The following is a 15,434-nucleotide window of genomic DNA, read 5'->3' on the forward strand; positions in this document are numbered from 1 at the left end:
TAGATACATAGATTAGAAAAGAAGAAAGGCTTAAGGTCAATTATCTCAATTTCAAGAAGTTTGAAAAGAACTGTAAAGTGGAAGAATCAATAAAGATCAGAAATTAATGAAACAGAAAACTCAAAATACAATAGGGAAGATGAACAAAGCTAAAAATTTGATTCTAATTAATTGAACTCTGATTAAACCCCAGCAAGACTAACCAAGAAAAAGAGAAGGCATAAATTACCAGTATTAGAAACTAAAAAGAAGAATCCCCTACAAACACTACATTAAAAATATGAGATTTTATGAATGACTGTATACCAGCAAAGTTAAAAGATTGATGGAATGAACATATTCCTGTTTAAAAACAAACACATACATGATCTACTTACAAAAACCAACACAAAAAGAAATCGAAAATCTCTGTGTTCTATATCTATTAAATACAGTGAACTTGTAATTTAAAACCATGCCACAAAGAAACCCCAATGCCCAAATGGCTTCATCGGTGAATTCTACCAAATATTTAAGGAAAAAAATAACACCATTTATACACCCTTTCAAAGTTCTTCCATATACCTCAATCTTATCCAGCAAAACCCTGACACCAAAACTTGACAAGACCCAATTCAGAAAGGGAATGACAGGCCAATCTCTCTCACGAACATAGATATGAAATTGCCGATTATATTTGGGTGTCATTATGGGATAGTATTGCACTTCGATTTATCTGTGAGTGAACACTGATTTATCAATGGTTTACTTTTGTTTAAAAAGTGTTTTATAGGCAAGATGAGTGGAGGAGCAAACCATAACAGGGTAGGTAATAAAAACATTTGTATTTACTAGTAAGCTTTTACTGAAAGATTCATGAAGTCTTATGTTTACTTAATAACTTTGCTTTTTAAGTGTTTGCTTTAGCTCTGCCCAGTAACTATTTTGTATCACCACATGAAAAAAATTACATAAGCTGATTAATTCTCATTCTTGCGGACATTTATAAGCATTTCATTAACAAGATAGTGTCTATTTTCGGATGCCTAAATAAAGACCATTAAAATGTAATGCTATAATACCTACAAACCATCCACTAGAAACAAAAATGATAGCCACATTTTTATTTTACCTTTTTGATTCTGAAAACTAAACAGTTCCTGCAGAAGTGGGGAGTAGTGGGGATTTCCAGGGTGAGGTGTGCATTATCCATGTAAAATAATTTTCAAATAAACCTACGATGCCTGTATTTGTATAATGTGTTTGATTTTTCCCCAGTACAAATGAAACAATTCACTGTCACCTGATTACTTTTTAAAAATTGGAAATGTTTACCTTTAATAAATGTTAAAACATCTATTATTTAAAATGAATTTTACATTTATTACATATAACCAAAATTTAAGTGTACATGTGCCTATAAATGGGGGCTTATAAAAATCATAAATAACACTTAGTTTCTGTAAATGATGAGCAATCTCTTTAGCTATAGTGTATGCATCCTTCACTTAATAGAGGAAGATAGTATTTGATTTAACTTACTTCCATGTTTCTCATAATAATGCTATTCATATAGGAAAGATAATGTCCTCAAGCTCATTTTAATGGATCTTGTTGATGACAAATGTATTCTACATTAATCTTTATAAAATATTTGAATTATTTGAGTGATAGCTCTGTAAATATAGAAAGAGAGTCTTTAAAATTACTTTCATTTTTTTTCAATTAAACTTGTTTTACTAGATTTAATATGTTAACATGGGCATTCTGTTGTTCAGAGTGCTTCCAAAACCAGCACACTCACCTCTGGGGCTTTCCAAGCAGAAGTTTTAAGTCCCCTAAACTTTTTTGAAAAAAGAAGGGGTTGATGTTGGAAATGTGCCAGGAGTAACCCTTGGTATTTCTCATGAAGTGCCACAGTGAAAGTACCCTCTCCCACAAGTCAGTTCCTTTTATCAAAATCATAGTCTCACACACTACCATTTCCAGAAAGCCTGTCTCCACATTCAAGACAACAGTAGGCCAGATAAATAAATAAATAAATAAATATATATATATATATATATTTATAAAATTTTTTTTTTTTTTTTTTTTGCGGTACGTGGGCCTCTCACTGTTGTGGCCTCTCCCGTTGCGGAGCACAGGCTCTGGACATGCAGGCTCAGCGGCCATGGCTCACGGGCCCAGCCGCTCCGTGGCACGTGGGATCTTCCCGGACCGGGGCACGAACCCGTGTCTCTTGCATCGGCAGGCGAACTCTCAACCACTGTGCCACCAGGGAAGCCCCAGATAAATATTTTTTAATCTGTATTTTTTACCATTCCTGTACTTACTTCATCTGGAGTTTTAACATCTGTTTACCAAATTTACAGACCTGTCAGTTAAAATGTAAAAGTACTTTTTCCTCAGTGTAAATAGCTTAGGAACATCAAAAGTTAAAATTAGCAGTTTCTCCTTTTCCTTTTGGAACTCACCTAATGTTAAAAATTAGGTGCTTTAACCTAAGTGTCCATCAACAGATGAATGGATAAAGAAGATGTGATATATATATTGTATGTATATAGATACATATACACACACACACAATGGAATAGTACCCAGCCATAAAAAAGAATGAAATAATGCCATTTGCAGCAACATGGATGGAACTAGAGATTATCATACTAAGTGAAGTTAATCAGACAAAGACAAATATGATATTGCTTATATATGGAATCTAAAAAAATGATACAAATGAACTTATTTACAAAACAGAAACAGACTTACATAGAAAACAAACTTATGGTTACCAAAGGGGAAAGGGGGAGGAGGGATAAATTTTGAGGATGAGATTGACAGATACACACCACTGTATATAAAATAAACCACAAGGATTTACTGTATAGCACAGGGAACTATATTCAACATCTTATAATAACCTATAATGGAAAAGAATCTGAAGAAGAATATATATATAACTGAATCACTTTGTTGTACACCTGAAACTAACAAAATATTGTAAATCAACTACAGTTCAATTTTTAAAAACATGAAAAATAAATTGGTGCTTAGTAAGGCAGAACTCACACTCCAGAGCCAGATAGCCGGGGCTTGAATCCCATCTCTCTCCCTTTTCGGCAAGTGACCCTAGGGCAAGTTATTAACCTCTATGCCTCAGCTTCCTCATCTGTAGAATGGGACTAATGACAGTATTTCTTACAAAGCTGTTGTGAGGATTCAATGAATTTGTAAGTGTAAGGATGCTGTTAGTGTTTGCTACTATTATTGTCTGTCCAGAAACTTCCTCTGCTTAGGTAAATAAATCATGTTTCTGATTATTGTTTACAAAATGGGATAGTATTACTCTGTAACTTGTTTCCTTTACTATGATATGGAATTGCTTTGTCAAAGGATATTTGCACTTTTATTTTTTTTTTAATCAACACTACCAGACTGCTTTCCAAAAAGCACAAAAGTAACTGGGCAGTGTACCAATCAAGGTGCAGTAGGGAGTTACAAAGTAAAACAACTAGCATGATTACAATAGCACAAAGGTGGGAGGGGGAAATGGAAGTATGTCATTCTGAGGTTCTTACAATATACCTGAAGTGGCAGAATTTTATCTGAAGGTAGAGTGTGATGTCATAGATACAAGTTGTAAACCCAGAACTAAAAAGAACAAAACAAGAGGTATATAAAATAAGCTAACAATGGAGAAAAAACAGAATCCTAAAAATACTCAAATCATCCAAAAGAAGGTAAGAAAAGAGGAAAAAAAGGAGCAAAGATGGAACAAACAGAAAACAAATAGCAAGACAAACTTCACCATATCTATAATCACATTAAATGTGAATGGCCTACACACTCCAATCAAGAGACAGAGATTGTCAAACTGGATAAATTGAAAAAGCAAGACCCAATTACATGCTGCCACTTTAAATAGACATAGATAAGTAAAATGACAGAATTAGATATACCATGTAAATGCTATTCATAAGAAAGGTGAAGGGCTATACAGTATCAAAGGTTTCAGAAACCAAAATTTAACCACCGATCAAGGAGGACATGTAATGATAAGAGGATCAATTCATCAAAAAGACATAGTAATCCCGAATGTTTATGCCTCTAATCAGAGCTTCAAAAACATGAAATAAGAAAACTGACAGATCAAGAAAAATAGACAAATCCACAGTTTTTGTTGGAAATTTCCAGTTTTCTCACAACAAGTAGACAGAAAATCAATATGGGTATTTCAACCAATTTAACCTAATTGACATTTATAAAACACTTCACCAGCCACGGTGAAATACAGTTTTTCCAAGTGCACATGGAATATTCACTAAGATACACCACTTGCTGGGCTAAAAATTAAGACAAGTTGATGGTTCTGGAACTCAAAACAATACATTCTATTGACCTGAGGACCAGTGTTTTCACTCAGAAAAGTTATCTGTGCAAAGGCTTAGGTGTACGTGTGCATCCAGCATCCAGCTGGCAGGTGAGAGCAGACGTACTCCTAAGCACGTGAGGCAGGGGGCGGAGACAGCGTGGCGGCTGACAGCTTGGAGAAAGCAAGAGGAAGCGGCTTCTGGCCGGAAGATTGAACGAGGGATATGATGAAGCGTGCTCTACGCTATATTGGGTTGATCCTTTCACTGAGCGCTATGGAGTCTCCGATGGAGAACCTCTCCTCGTTAACTCTTGGTCTAGGTGCACCTGATTTGGGAGGCCCCGCCGGGAAGCCTGAGCGCGGGCGCGAAGCGGGGGCCAGGCCGCCAGGCTGTCTTCCTTCCCCGGGAGTCCGGCTCCGACAGTCCTGGGATGCAGGCGGGCCGCGTCTGTGACCGTGAAAGACACCCGAAGGCAGGTGGCAGGCAAACCTGCGTACAGGGGCGCACAGTGTGGCAGAGGACGCGGGCGGCGGGCACGGAGAGCACCCCAGGTCGCCCCCGCGACCCTCACCTCCCGGCACCCTCCCTGTCCGTCCCCCACCCCCACCAAGGCGCGGGGAGCGGACACCGCCCACCTCGCTCGGGCCCCACCTGGCGGGCGGGCGGGCGGGAACAGGTACCCGGGGCGGGGCGGGGCCGGGAGGTGGCGGGGCGGGGCGGGGGCGGGGCGGGGGCCCTGGGGCCGCGGGCAGGGGGTGCTCGGCTGCCTCACCGGGCCCCTGTCCCCTCCTCTGTCTCCCCGCAGAGAGTCCATAGTCAGTTTAAAAAGAAAGTATTTGCCACAAGACGTGGAAGAAGGCGTGTCTCTGAGCCAGCCGAGCATGGCCCGGCCCGGCCCGGCCCGGAGGCGGCGGGGAGGACCGACCCCGAGGCCCCGGGCTGCCGCGCCGCCTGGGCAGCAGAGGCCGCAGAGCGGGCCGCCCAGCCCGCCCCTCCGCGCCATGGCCCCGCGCGCCCGGAGGCGCCGCCCGCTGCCCGCGCTGCTTGCGCTCTGCGCGCTGCTCGGCCGGCTGCAGGTAAGGGGGGCCGCCCCGGCTCCCACTCCCCGCGCGCCGGGTCCCGTGCCCGACGCCTTCGCGGGAGCTGGGGAAGGACGCGGCGCGTCGGCTTCCAGACGTCCCGAGACCTGGACGGAGCCGCAGGAGCTGAGGATTTGGGGGCGGAGAGGGCGGAGAGCTGGGGGGCTGCGGGTTGGACGGTGGGAACGGGCGAGTGGAGGGGAACGGGCGAGTGGAGGGGAACTGGGGTGCAGAACGGGGAGTTGCGGGACCCCAGCACCCGGACACCGGCGCTTCCAAAAGTCCCACTTAGTGGCAGGCTTTGGTGGTGTCGTTTATTCTCTAAACATTTCTGGAGCGTCTACGAGGTGCCCCCGCAGTGTAGCTGCTGCGGAGGCAGCGGCGTGGACACAGACCCTTCCGCCGCGAACAGAAGAAGAAGCGAGGGAAAAATTCGGAGCCGCGGACAGTGCCCACGTTAAGTAACCATCCCACATACGATTTCTCCTTTCGGGCCATTTTGAACCCGCCGGAGCTCTCGGTCCTTCCCTCTAACTGGGCTTCACACGCTCTCCCCACCTCAGCTTCGCTGGTAGTCTGAAGACTAGAGCGATGCTCGCCTCCCGGGCGTGTGGTGAAACAGGATTTGGTAGTTTCTTCAGAAAGGCTGACATCAGATTTCTTTCTTATGCTCCCCTCTTTTTTATGTCTCCCTTCTCCCCTCCGACTCCTCCCTACAGTTTAAGGTCCACCAGCTCAGGTTCTGGCCCAGAATGACATAGAATCACTTGTTCTCAGAACCCCTCTGATGATGTTAGGACAAAATAGTGTTAACAGTTGGAGAAACCAAGGTACCTGGGGTGCTTCAAGCCAGTAGGGGAGCCAGAAACAGCCCTGTCCTCCGTGCGCTCAGCCGGGATGGGACTGGGACGGCCGGCGGGCACAGCGGGCAGTGCTTAGTCTCACTGGGGCCAGGCCCTGCTGGGGCTCCCAACCCAGGAGGCACCCGGGGCTCCCCTGGCGGCCCACAGGGCTGACAAAGGGCGTGAAGAGGTCTGGGGTGCCAGAACAAGAGCATCTTTCCCACGTCCTGTTGTCCTCCCCACCCCAAGTCCTCTCAGAAGAGATTTCTTTACAAGATCACTTGGTACAGTTGCCAAATAAATAAAACCAGTTACTGGTTTTCTGCCCTCCCCGCAGGAGAGCTGTAGTGTAGGAAGCCCAGCACCACAAATACTACGAAAGCCTTGTATACTTGGAAGTCCCTCAGAGGGAAGGGTAAATGTTGGTGGTTTTCTGGGTTTCAGCAGTTTCAGATTTCCCTTCTCTGTAAAGATTGGCTTAGGCTCTTGTTAACAGCTTTCGGGGGAACAGCTCGAAACCCCAAGAAGACAAGGGGAACGGCACTTGGAGAACTGTGTTTGGAGTGAGGAGAGAGGGGGAAGCCAGCCTGGGATTAGAACCTTGACAGAAATAACAGGAACGTGCTATAAGGCTGGAGCAGACAATTCTCAGGAAGATTCAGTCTGTTTCGTTTCTACTTGTATGAGTCTCTAGGAATGGTTGAGGGCAAAGAAGGCGGAAAAGCCTGCTGGAATTTTTCATTTTAAACACTTCAGGTGTTGCTTAATTAAGTGTTCAACAGGTTGGACAGGGTGCTGCCTTATTTGAACCACAGGACTAGGGCTCCAGTGAACAGCTAGCCACCTGAGAAAAACCTGCTCACTACACAGTTTAAAAAAAAGCCTCTCACAGTGTTACTGCAAAAACTACATATGTACATATATGTGTAAAATGCGGTACGTTCTAACATGAACTCATTTGCTATCATAACGTTTATTTCTCAGAGCTATCTTTCAGCAAGTGCTATCTTCCCCACCCTTTCCCTTTTGGCTACTTATATTATATGCATTTTTAAATCATACCTAAACAGAAAACAATCAAATGATATTGGGATAGCTCTAATCAAATGATATAAGTTTGTGCCCAGTCTCCCCAGTGGAAATCCATTAATTCTGAAAGGTGGAGCTAGATGTAATGTTGCAGTATTATCCCCCAAAGGTACTGTGGTTACAAGCACTCTGTTCAATTACTGCTTCTTTGGCCAACCTGATCTATTAGTTCAAAGAAAGGAATTGCACTGGCGGTTAGTTATCACACACTGGGCAAGGCTTAACTGTTGAGTGTGGAGGATGGAGGAGGTATTGGTTTTGTAAAATAGTTGGCAAAAACAGCTTCTGGAAAGTGCTTTATCTGCAAGTATTGTATGTAGCTTCATTTACATTATATTAAATCGATTTAAACTTACCTGGGGGGGCTGTAAGTTTTGCCTTTTAAAACATCTCTGTGGGGCTTCCCTGGTGGCGCAGCGGTTGCGCGTCCGCCTGCCGATGCAGGGGAACCGGGTTCGCGCCCCGGTCTGGGAGAATCCCACATGCCGCGGGGCGGCTGGGCCCGTGAGCCATGGCCGCTGAGCCTGCGCGTCCGGAGCCTGTGCTCCGCAACGGGAGAGGCCACAGCAGTGAGAGGCCCGCGTACCACAAAAAAAAAAAAAAAAAAAAAAAAAAAAAAAAAAAATCTCTGTGATTGTATCTCTCTGCGCCTGTGTGAGGAAATCTGAGTTCAGACTTAAGAAGAGTATTTGCCTACAGAAAAAAACATTTAAAATTGTTATGTTGATAGTTCTGCTGTTTATTCCAAGTAAGAAACTCTAGGAGCAGGCTGTTTTCATTGAGGTAATTGATCACACAGCCATGTTTATCCCTAGTTATCCAAGACCTAAGGGCAGATTCACTGGTACCCTGGCCAGCAAACATATTTGGGATGTAAAACCTTGTGCTGGTGAGAAACAAGGCGAAGATATAGCTGGGTCTTCACAGGTCACAGTCCAGTCTAGAGGACGAGACAGGTGAAGCTGTGATAATAATAACGCAGCCTATGATACGAGAAGCGCAGAGGGTGGTAGAGGGAAGGAGGGAGTATAGTTGGAGGAATCAGGGAGGACTTTTGGAGGAGGGGGCTTCTGAAGCGGTCTCCGGAGGATGGGTAGGAAATCAAGGGTCAGAGAGGGAATGATTCCAAGAGGCTGTTGTGGGGAAGAAAGCTTTCTACCTGAGAGGGTGGCGTCAGTGGTTTAGGCCTAAAGGAATCTTGCCAAAAAGAGACAACCCACATATTTTTATGACTTTATAGATAGCACAAAGCTATCTGTAAAGCTAGCTTAACTCAAGAAACCCCACGACAGACAGGACATTAAACATTTATAGTTTTTGAGATAACACTTGTATGGCCCTTGTTGAGGTGGTAATGTAGACTAATCAGAAACAGATAAGCCGCAGGGCCCTGGAAGGCCTGTGGGGAGACCCCGCAGAGGAAATCCCCTGGGTGGGACTGGGACTGTAGGGTAGGTAGGTGCCCGCCCCTGCCCCGGCCGTCTTCCTGCCCTGCCAGCCCATCCTAGTGGCAAGACTTGGCCATAAGTTACTACTTTGTTTGGAGAATCACAGACTTGGGGATCAGTGTCCTTTTCTTTCACTTTGTTGATAAATATTTCAAATGCCTTCCCTGTTATTTCCTTCCCACCACTTCCCCCAGAAAATGGCACAACTGTAATATGAACATATTCTCCGTGTTGATAAGGAAATATGAGCTTGCTTTTTCAGTTATCTAGCACAAATTCATATGCCAGGAAAACTGAAACAATAAAGGTATGTCTTTGAAGGTCAATAAATCAGTGTTTTATGAGGCCATGAAAAGGGGAGTTCCAAACCAGGGCCTCCTTTGCAGAGAGTATTGTTTGAAGAAGGTGCCACGTGAACTTTCTCTGCCAGATCAGTATTAAAATTCCCCCCATGCTATTTTCCTATCTTTGAAGCGCATGGAAAAAGGTAGTGGTGTTTTTTTCCACATGATGTGTCCAGAGGATGCTGTCTGGGCCGGTCTCACTGTGGATGTGGATCTGCCTCCCGCCCTGACAGTTGCCCTCTCTACAAGTGAGTCACCCCCCAGGGCATCTACCCTCGGGCCAGGTGGCCGCCAGGACAGCTGTGGCCTGGCTGCTGTCTCCCCGCAGCGGCCGCCCCCCAGCCCCCAAGGGAAGCATACCTGACCCCACCTCCCGGCCCCCAGAGCCGGCGTGGGTGGGATTCGCGCGCCAGGTGATTCTCCCTGCGAGCGCCTGTAAATTCTCCACCTGGTTTGGAGGAAGTTAGGCACCTAATCTTCGTGTTTCCCTCTGGCTGCCACGTGGGAGCTTCCTGGAGGACCCACTGCTAGGAACACAGATTAAGCTCAACGCCTCCTTTGTACCCCCCAAACCCAAGCCCCGAGCCTGAAGAAACCACGAGTGAGACAGTGGACTTCAGCAAAACAGAAGAGCGGGTGGGTCTGGAGTTCTCAGTGCGCTTTTGAGGTTTAACAGTGAGTGGGCGGCGGGCGAGGTTACGCGCAGCCCAGCGGGTTCCCCTGCCCTGGTGCCGAGAGGCGCCGTCAGGCTGTGTCCTGCCCGCGAGCCCGGCGGGCGCGGCTCCCCGGGGCCCTGCCCTCCCTCTCGCCGGGCTCCCCGGCCGGCGCCCTGCCCTCCCTCTCGCCGGGCTCCCCGGCGCCCTGCCCTCCCTCTCGTGGGCAGCGGCTGCTGGCCCCGCTCATCGCCCGGCAGCCCCGGCAGCAGTCTCAGCGCGTCTGCGTGCACGTCTGCTAACCTGCTCTCTGTCTTTGTCCTGTGCGCCACCGGCGCCCTCCAGCCTGGGATTTCTGTGGGCCGCCACGTCCAGGGCACGGCACTCAACAGTGAGAAAGAGGACTGCGTTTGTGTAAGATGTGCTCGTTTAGCTCAACGAAACGAGCGCCTCCTCCAGGTGGGCCGCCTTGCAGCGGGCTAAGGAGACGGAGAGCAGGGGCATAGCCCTCGTCTCCGGGAAGCGCCAGGCCTAGATGCGTGCAGACAGAATGCAGTGGGACACTCGTGCCATCAAGAGTGCTTTCAGAGTGTGGTGGGCGCCCAGGACAAGAGCGCTTTAACCGGCCTGGAAGTGTCGGCGGAAAATACCCCCTTTTCCTTACCGTGCGGTTGTGTGTGTCCAAAGCACAGAAAGAGGGGCAAGGGGGCAGCATGTGAGCTATAGGGGATCAAGACTGGTTTGTGCTCTGCCTGGTGGTGGGAACGGTGGGGGGGCCAGACCGAGTGCGGCGTTTTCAGGCGACTCTAAAGAGGACAGTGTTCCTGGGCTCCAAGGGCAGGAGGGTAGCGGGAGGCGGAGCCAGCACTCTAGCGCCTTATGTGCAAGGAAACTAGTTTAGATTTTATCTCCGTGTATTGTGAGCTGGGGAGGGACGTGATCAGATGTGGAGGTCATGGGGAAGGGTGTCATGGCGCTGGGGGGAGGTGGGGGTCCAGGGCGTGGTAAGGAGGCCACAGCCCCTGCTTTGGGGAAGAGCTGGTAAAGGCTTGAATCGGGTCAGGAGGGTGGCAAGAGAAAGTAGTGCAGGAGCGATTTCAGAGCCAGCAGGCTGTGCTGGGCGCCGAAGATACGGGGCAAAGGATGTGGTTGGACCTATTATTTAAAAAAAAAAAAAAAAAATGTGGTAGATGTCAGAACAGAACAGCTGACCGTTTGATTGTATTTTTTCACAGTTTATTAAGGAAACTTGTGTCTTAGTCCAAATCAGAATCAAAGCAGGTTCAGGTTCAAGTAAAGAAGGATTGTTTTTTCCCCAAACAAACCATAAAGAAGGTTGCAGTTTAGGATATGGAATCGCATCTGTTTTGGATTATCTTACTGGGAGGCAAAGGTCCTTAGACCCCACTGGGGTAAAAAAACAAGCTAAGAGCCCCAAGGCATTGGCTCTGCAGGAAATTTGTGTGCTCTGGAATTCAGAGCCATTTCCTGACCTAAAGGTGTCTTTGAATCAGAGGTTCAGGATGTAGGCAGAGTTTTAAAACTCAGGACTGAAAGATAAGCAGTCAGTGACCCCCAAAGAGTCCAGTGTCAGAGCTGGTGTGGCCTGCGCCGTGGTCTTCCCACGCTGGCCTCCGATAGGTCACCTGCCCCCAGCAGAAACAGTGTTTACCTTGGACCCACAGCTCAGCAAAAACTTTTTGCTTGCGTGAGACACCTTTTCCTGGTGGCTTTAGTGCCTCAGCTGAGTGTTCCCCTTCCTCTCTGCCCAACCCCGCTCTGCTCCCCACTGCAGAAAGTCCTAGGCTAGCAGGTGACACAGAGGCCCGTCTGGCACAAGCAAAGTCAGAGAGCTGCCAGGTTTCCAAGTGGTAGGAAGAACCGACTGCAAAAACTACCCTTTCGGTTCATCGGAGTAATAATAACTCATTACATTTCCTGTGCAGTGTTGAGAGTACAAGAGCCACTTCCTCCAGCTACCAGAAATTTGAAGACTTTCCATTAAAAATGAGGAAGAAAAACTCTAACTTTTTGTGAATGTGATGGTTAAACCTGGCAAGCAGGGAGAGTGGACGTGTGCTATCGCACAAATCCTATTAGCACCGCAGCGTTTGCTAGCCTGGGTTCTCGTTACCCACCCCCAGAATGGGAATTGAGCCACTTTTCTAAGGTTCTGAGTTTTAAAAAATATTTGTTCCTTCTTGGAACATACTTAGCAACTAACTTAGAAGTGTATCCTTAAGTAGCACAAACAGCCGCCAAATTCATATCCAGTTGAAAAAAAAAAATCTGTCGAGGGTTCTCAATTTTGTACCCAAGGCAGAGAAACAGGATCACGTCTGAAACGTTCATGGTAATTGAGAATCTGTTCTATTTTTCAAGCCTAGTAGAGATTATTCGCACCCACCCTTGCTATTCCAGTGCATTATTTAACAATTCCCAGTGGCAGGAACTTCCCTATAGCAGAATCTAATACTGTGTCACAATTTGACTCCATTTCCTCAAATTTGTTCTTTCATGGGGGTAAAGATCAGTTGGCCAACGTCTTCTTTATTTTTGTGTTTCTCTCGTTGAAGATTGTCAGCCCACTACTTCCCCTTGCTCGGGTTATTCATGCTACTTCCTTTAACCTCTCTGTCAGCCTTTTTTCCTTTCAATTCTCTGGACCCTGGTTTTGCCCTTCCATAAGACACTCTGGAAAACGTCAGACTTACCCCACAGCCTGTGCCCTGGAGAGTTCCCCACCTAGTAGGGAAAATAAGACAGCCCCATCTTCAGTCCTTGCCGTTAAGTAGGTCTAAAGCTGCCAAGAGCAAGACGCCGCGGGGGCGCAGAGCGCACAGGGTTGCCGTGGAGAGCTGGGCAGGTGGCGCTCGTCTGGGCCTGGAGGGACAGACGTGAGTCTGAGGGCAGTGAGCAGGGGAGGGGGCGGAGGTGGGACAAGCAGAGCCAAACAGGAGAAATTCAAGTCCTGTCCGGTTGTCCGGGGCCTAGAGCTGGCCAGAGACCAGGAAAGGCCAAGGCCAGCCGGGGACGGGAGGGGTGCTGGTTAGTCATGAACAAACCTCGGGAGGGAGTTGAGACTCTGCCCTGTGGAGGCGGGGGGCCCTGGACCCAACGTCCGCAGCTGGGAACTTGTTAGAAATGCATGTTCTTGGGCCCCACCCCAGGCCCACTATATCAGACACCATTTAACCACCTCTGCAGGGGATTCCGACGCACACTCGAGTTTGAGAACCGTTGCTGTAGACGTGGGATTCCATAACAAGATTTTGAGCTCAGCTGTAAGTTAATATATATGGTCAATGCACTGCAAGCACCTGCCTCTTGCTGAATCCGTCCTGTGTGCCAGGCATGTGCTAGGTGCTTTACATAGCTTTTCTCTAAAACTCACTCCACCTTGCCAGGAAGATGTGAAGAGTGAGGCACAGAGAGGTCCAGTTTGCACAGCTCATAAGTGGCAGAGCTGGAACCCCTCCCAGGTGTCCGCCCCAGTGGCATGGCATTAACCCCGCAGGGAAACTGCTTATGCAGTCGCCTATACGACAGGTAAGCAGCAGAGGAAGAAGCTCCCAGGACATGGGGGGCGTGGCGGGGCAGAAGCAAGCTCTTTTAGCGTTTGGGGAAATAGCATAACCAGTTTGCGTTCGTGGGGCTCGGCTCAAGGAGGTACGTTCATTGAGGCCTTTCTGTTGGTAACTGTCATCGAGCAAAAGGGAGAACACTGTGCCTTCAAGGCTGAGTTTAAGCAGGCACCCTGAGCATTCTCAGCATAGGAGCCATGTGCCAGTTGGTCCCTGACTCAAGAGGAAAAGAAATGTGATGTTTTGAATCATCTCTGCCACTTCCTGAAGCAAAGGCATCTCTGACTCCTCTGTGCCACACACACCCCCACCAGAAATAAACTGTACTGTACCACTGACTATAGCCCTGCTCCTGCATTTGTCAAGACAGTTCACAGGCCATGTTTATCCCACTTCTGCCACCTGGCAGGCTCTGTCCTGGACAGGGTGGGGTGGGGGGAAAGTGCCCCTTCTGATGGGCTTAGGTTTTCTGTGTCCCAGTTGGGATCCCTGTGACCAGGCCGTTGAGGTCCTACTTAGGTGTAAAATTACAAATAACCAAAGCACTAGAATGCACAACCAGTCTTTTTTTTTTTTTTTTTAAAGAGATTGCAAGTTCTAGAAGGAGGACATTTTTTTCAGGGGGTGCTGCATTAGGTCTTCGTTGCCACGCGGGCTTTCTCTAGTTGTGGCGAGCGGGGGCTACTCTTCGTTGTGGTGCGCAGTCTTCTCATTGCGGTGGCTTCTCTTGTTGCGGAGCACGGGCTCTAGGCGCACGGGCTTCAGTAGTTGTGGCTCGCGGGCTCTAGAGCGCAGGCTCAGTAGTTGTGGCGCACGGGCTTAGTTGCTCCGCGGCATGTGGGATTTTCCCGGACCAGGGCTCGAACCCGTGTCCCCTGCATTGGCAGGCGGATTCTTAGCCACTGTACCACCAGGGAAGCCCACAACCAGTCATCTTAACTGCATGGAGCAGTCCTCACGGGCAAGGGAATGCAGGTGTAACCCGCACCCGGCTGCTCTGTGCCTGAACAGCGAATCCAGGGTGGCCTGGTGAAAGGGGCCTCATCCAGTGTGAGAGGCATTCTGTTCCCAGCACGAGGGACAGCATAAGAGGCTGGAGCAGCTGTGTTGTGTGTGGATTAGGCGGACCTGTGTTCTATCCCTATGAGAAAAGACAATTTGAGCCCAGGAAGAGATTTCTGATCTTGATTTTGCAATCCCTTTCCCCCAGGGTGTCTCTAATTTTGCCCCCAATTGGTGCAACCTTTCCAAGTCCATGCTTGGGAGTGTGAATTTGATTCAGAGCTAGTAGGAAACCATCAGAGTTTTCTGTAAAGGGAAGTTATAAGATCACAACAATCCTTCAGGAAAAATTATTCATTAACTTACCTAGAATTCGAACATTTGCTCTGTGTCTGGCACTGTGCCAGTTGGCTTATCACTAACTGTCTGAATGGGCTGCCTTGTCTCTTTGTGAGGAAGCAGAAATATGAGGAAGGGAAAGCCTCAAGCATGGTGCCTGGCACGCAGTAGGTGTTGCATGAGGCCCACTCAAGATAAATGGTGTCTGTCTCCAGCGATGGGCGAGGTTGTTCTCAATGTCCATTACATAAATGGAGACAACTGTACAGCGTTTGGGAATATGAGAAAGTTCTGGCTCTCGGTCTTTAATGTAATCTCTGACCTTGCTACTCAAAGACCAGCCGTGTCAGCATCACCTGGGAGCTTGTTAGAAAATCTGCATTTTAAAAAGATTTCCCATTGATTCTTTTTCACGGTAAGGGTTGAGAGGCACTGCTCTGTGAACATGGCAGTGGAGGAGAGTCAGATTCCCGTACCTGGCACAGTGCAGCACTTAAAGGTACCGAATAATTTTGAGTGGTTGAGTTCGTTTTTTATATTTTTAAAATTCTTTATTGGAGTATAATTCCTTTACAATGTTGTGTTAGTTTCTGCTTTATAACAAAGTGAATCAGCTATATGTGTACATATATCCCCATATCCCCTCCCTCTTGCGTCTCCCTCCCACCCTCCCTATCCCACCCCTCTAGGTGGTCACAAAGCACC

The 15,434-nt window shown here is 47.6% G+C and overlaps 1 protein-coding gene across 1 annotated transcript in view; it reads left to right on the plus strand.

Moving 5' to 3' along the window:
* The first annotated feature begins 5,230 nt into the window (after positions 1-5,230).
* Positions 5,231-15,434, plus strand: part of TNFRSF11A (TNF receptor superfamily member 11a) — a 53,910-nt gene continuing 43,706 nt past the window's right edge. Inside the window, exon 1 of the mRNA XM_028479950.1 lies at positions 5,231-5,425. Within this exon, the coding sequence (XP_028335751.1) occupies positions 5,231-5,425 (195 nt within the window). The remainder of the gene's footprint in view (positions 5,426-15,434) is intronic.

This window comes from Physeter macrocephalus, chromosome 19 (genome assembly GCF_002837175.3).
Source record: "Physeter macrocephalus isolate SW-GA chromosome 19, ASM283717v5, whole genome shotgun sequence".
Classification (NCBI taxonomy): Eukaryota; Metazoa; Chordata; class Mammalia; order Artiodactyla; family Physeteridae; genus Physeter; species Physeter macrocephalus.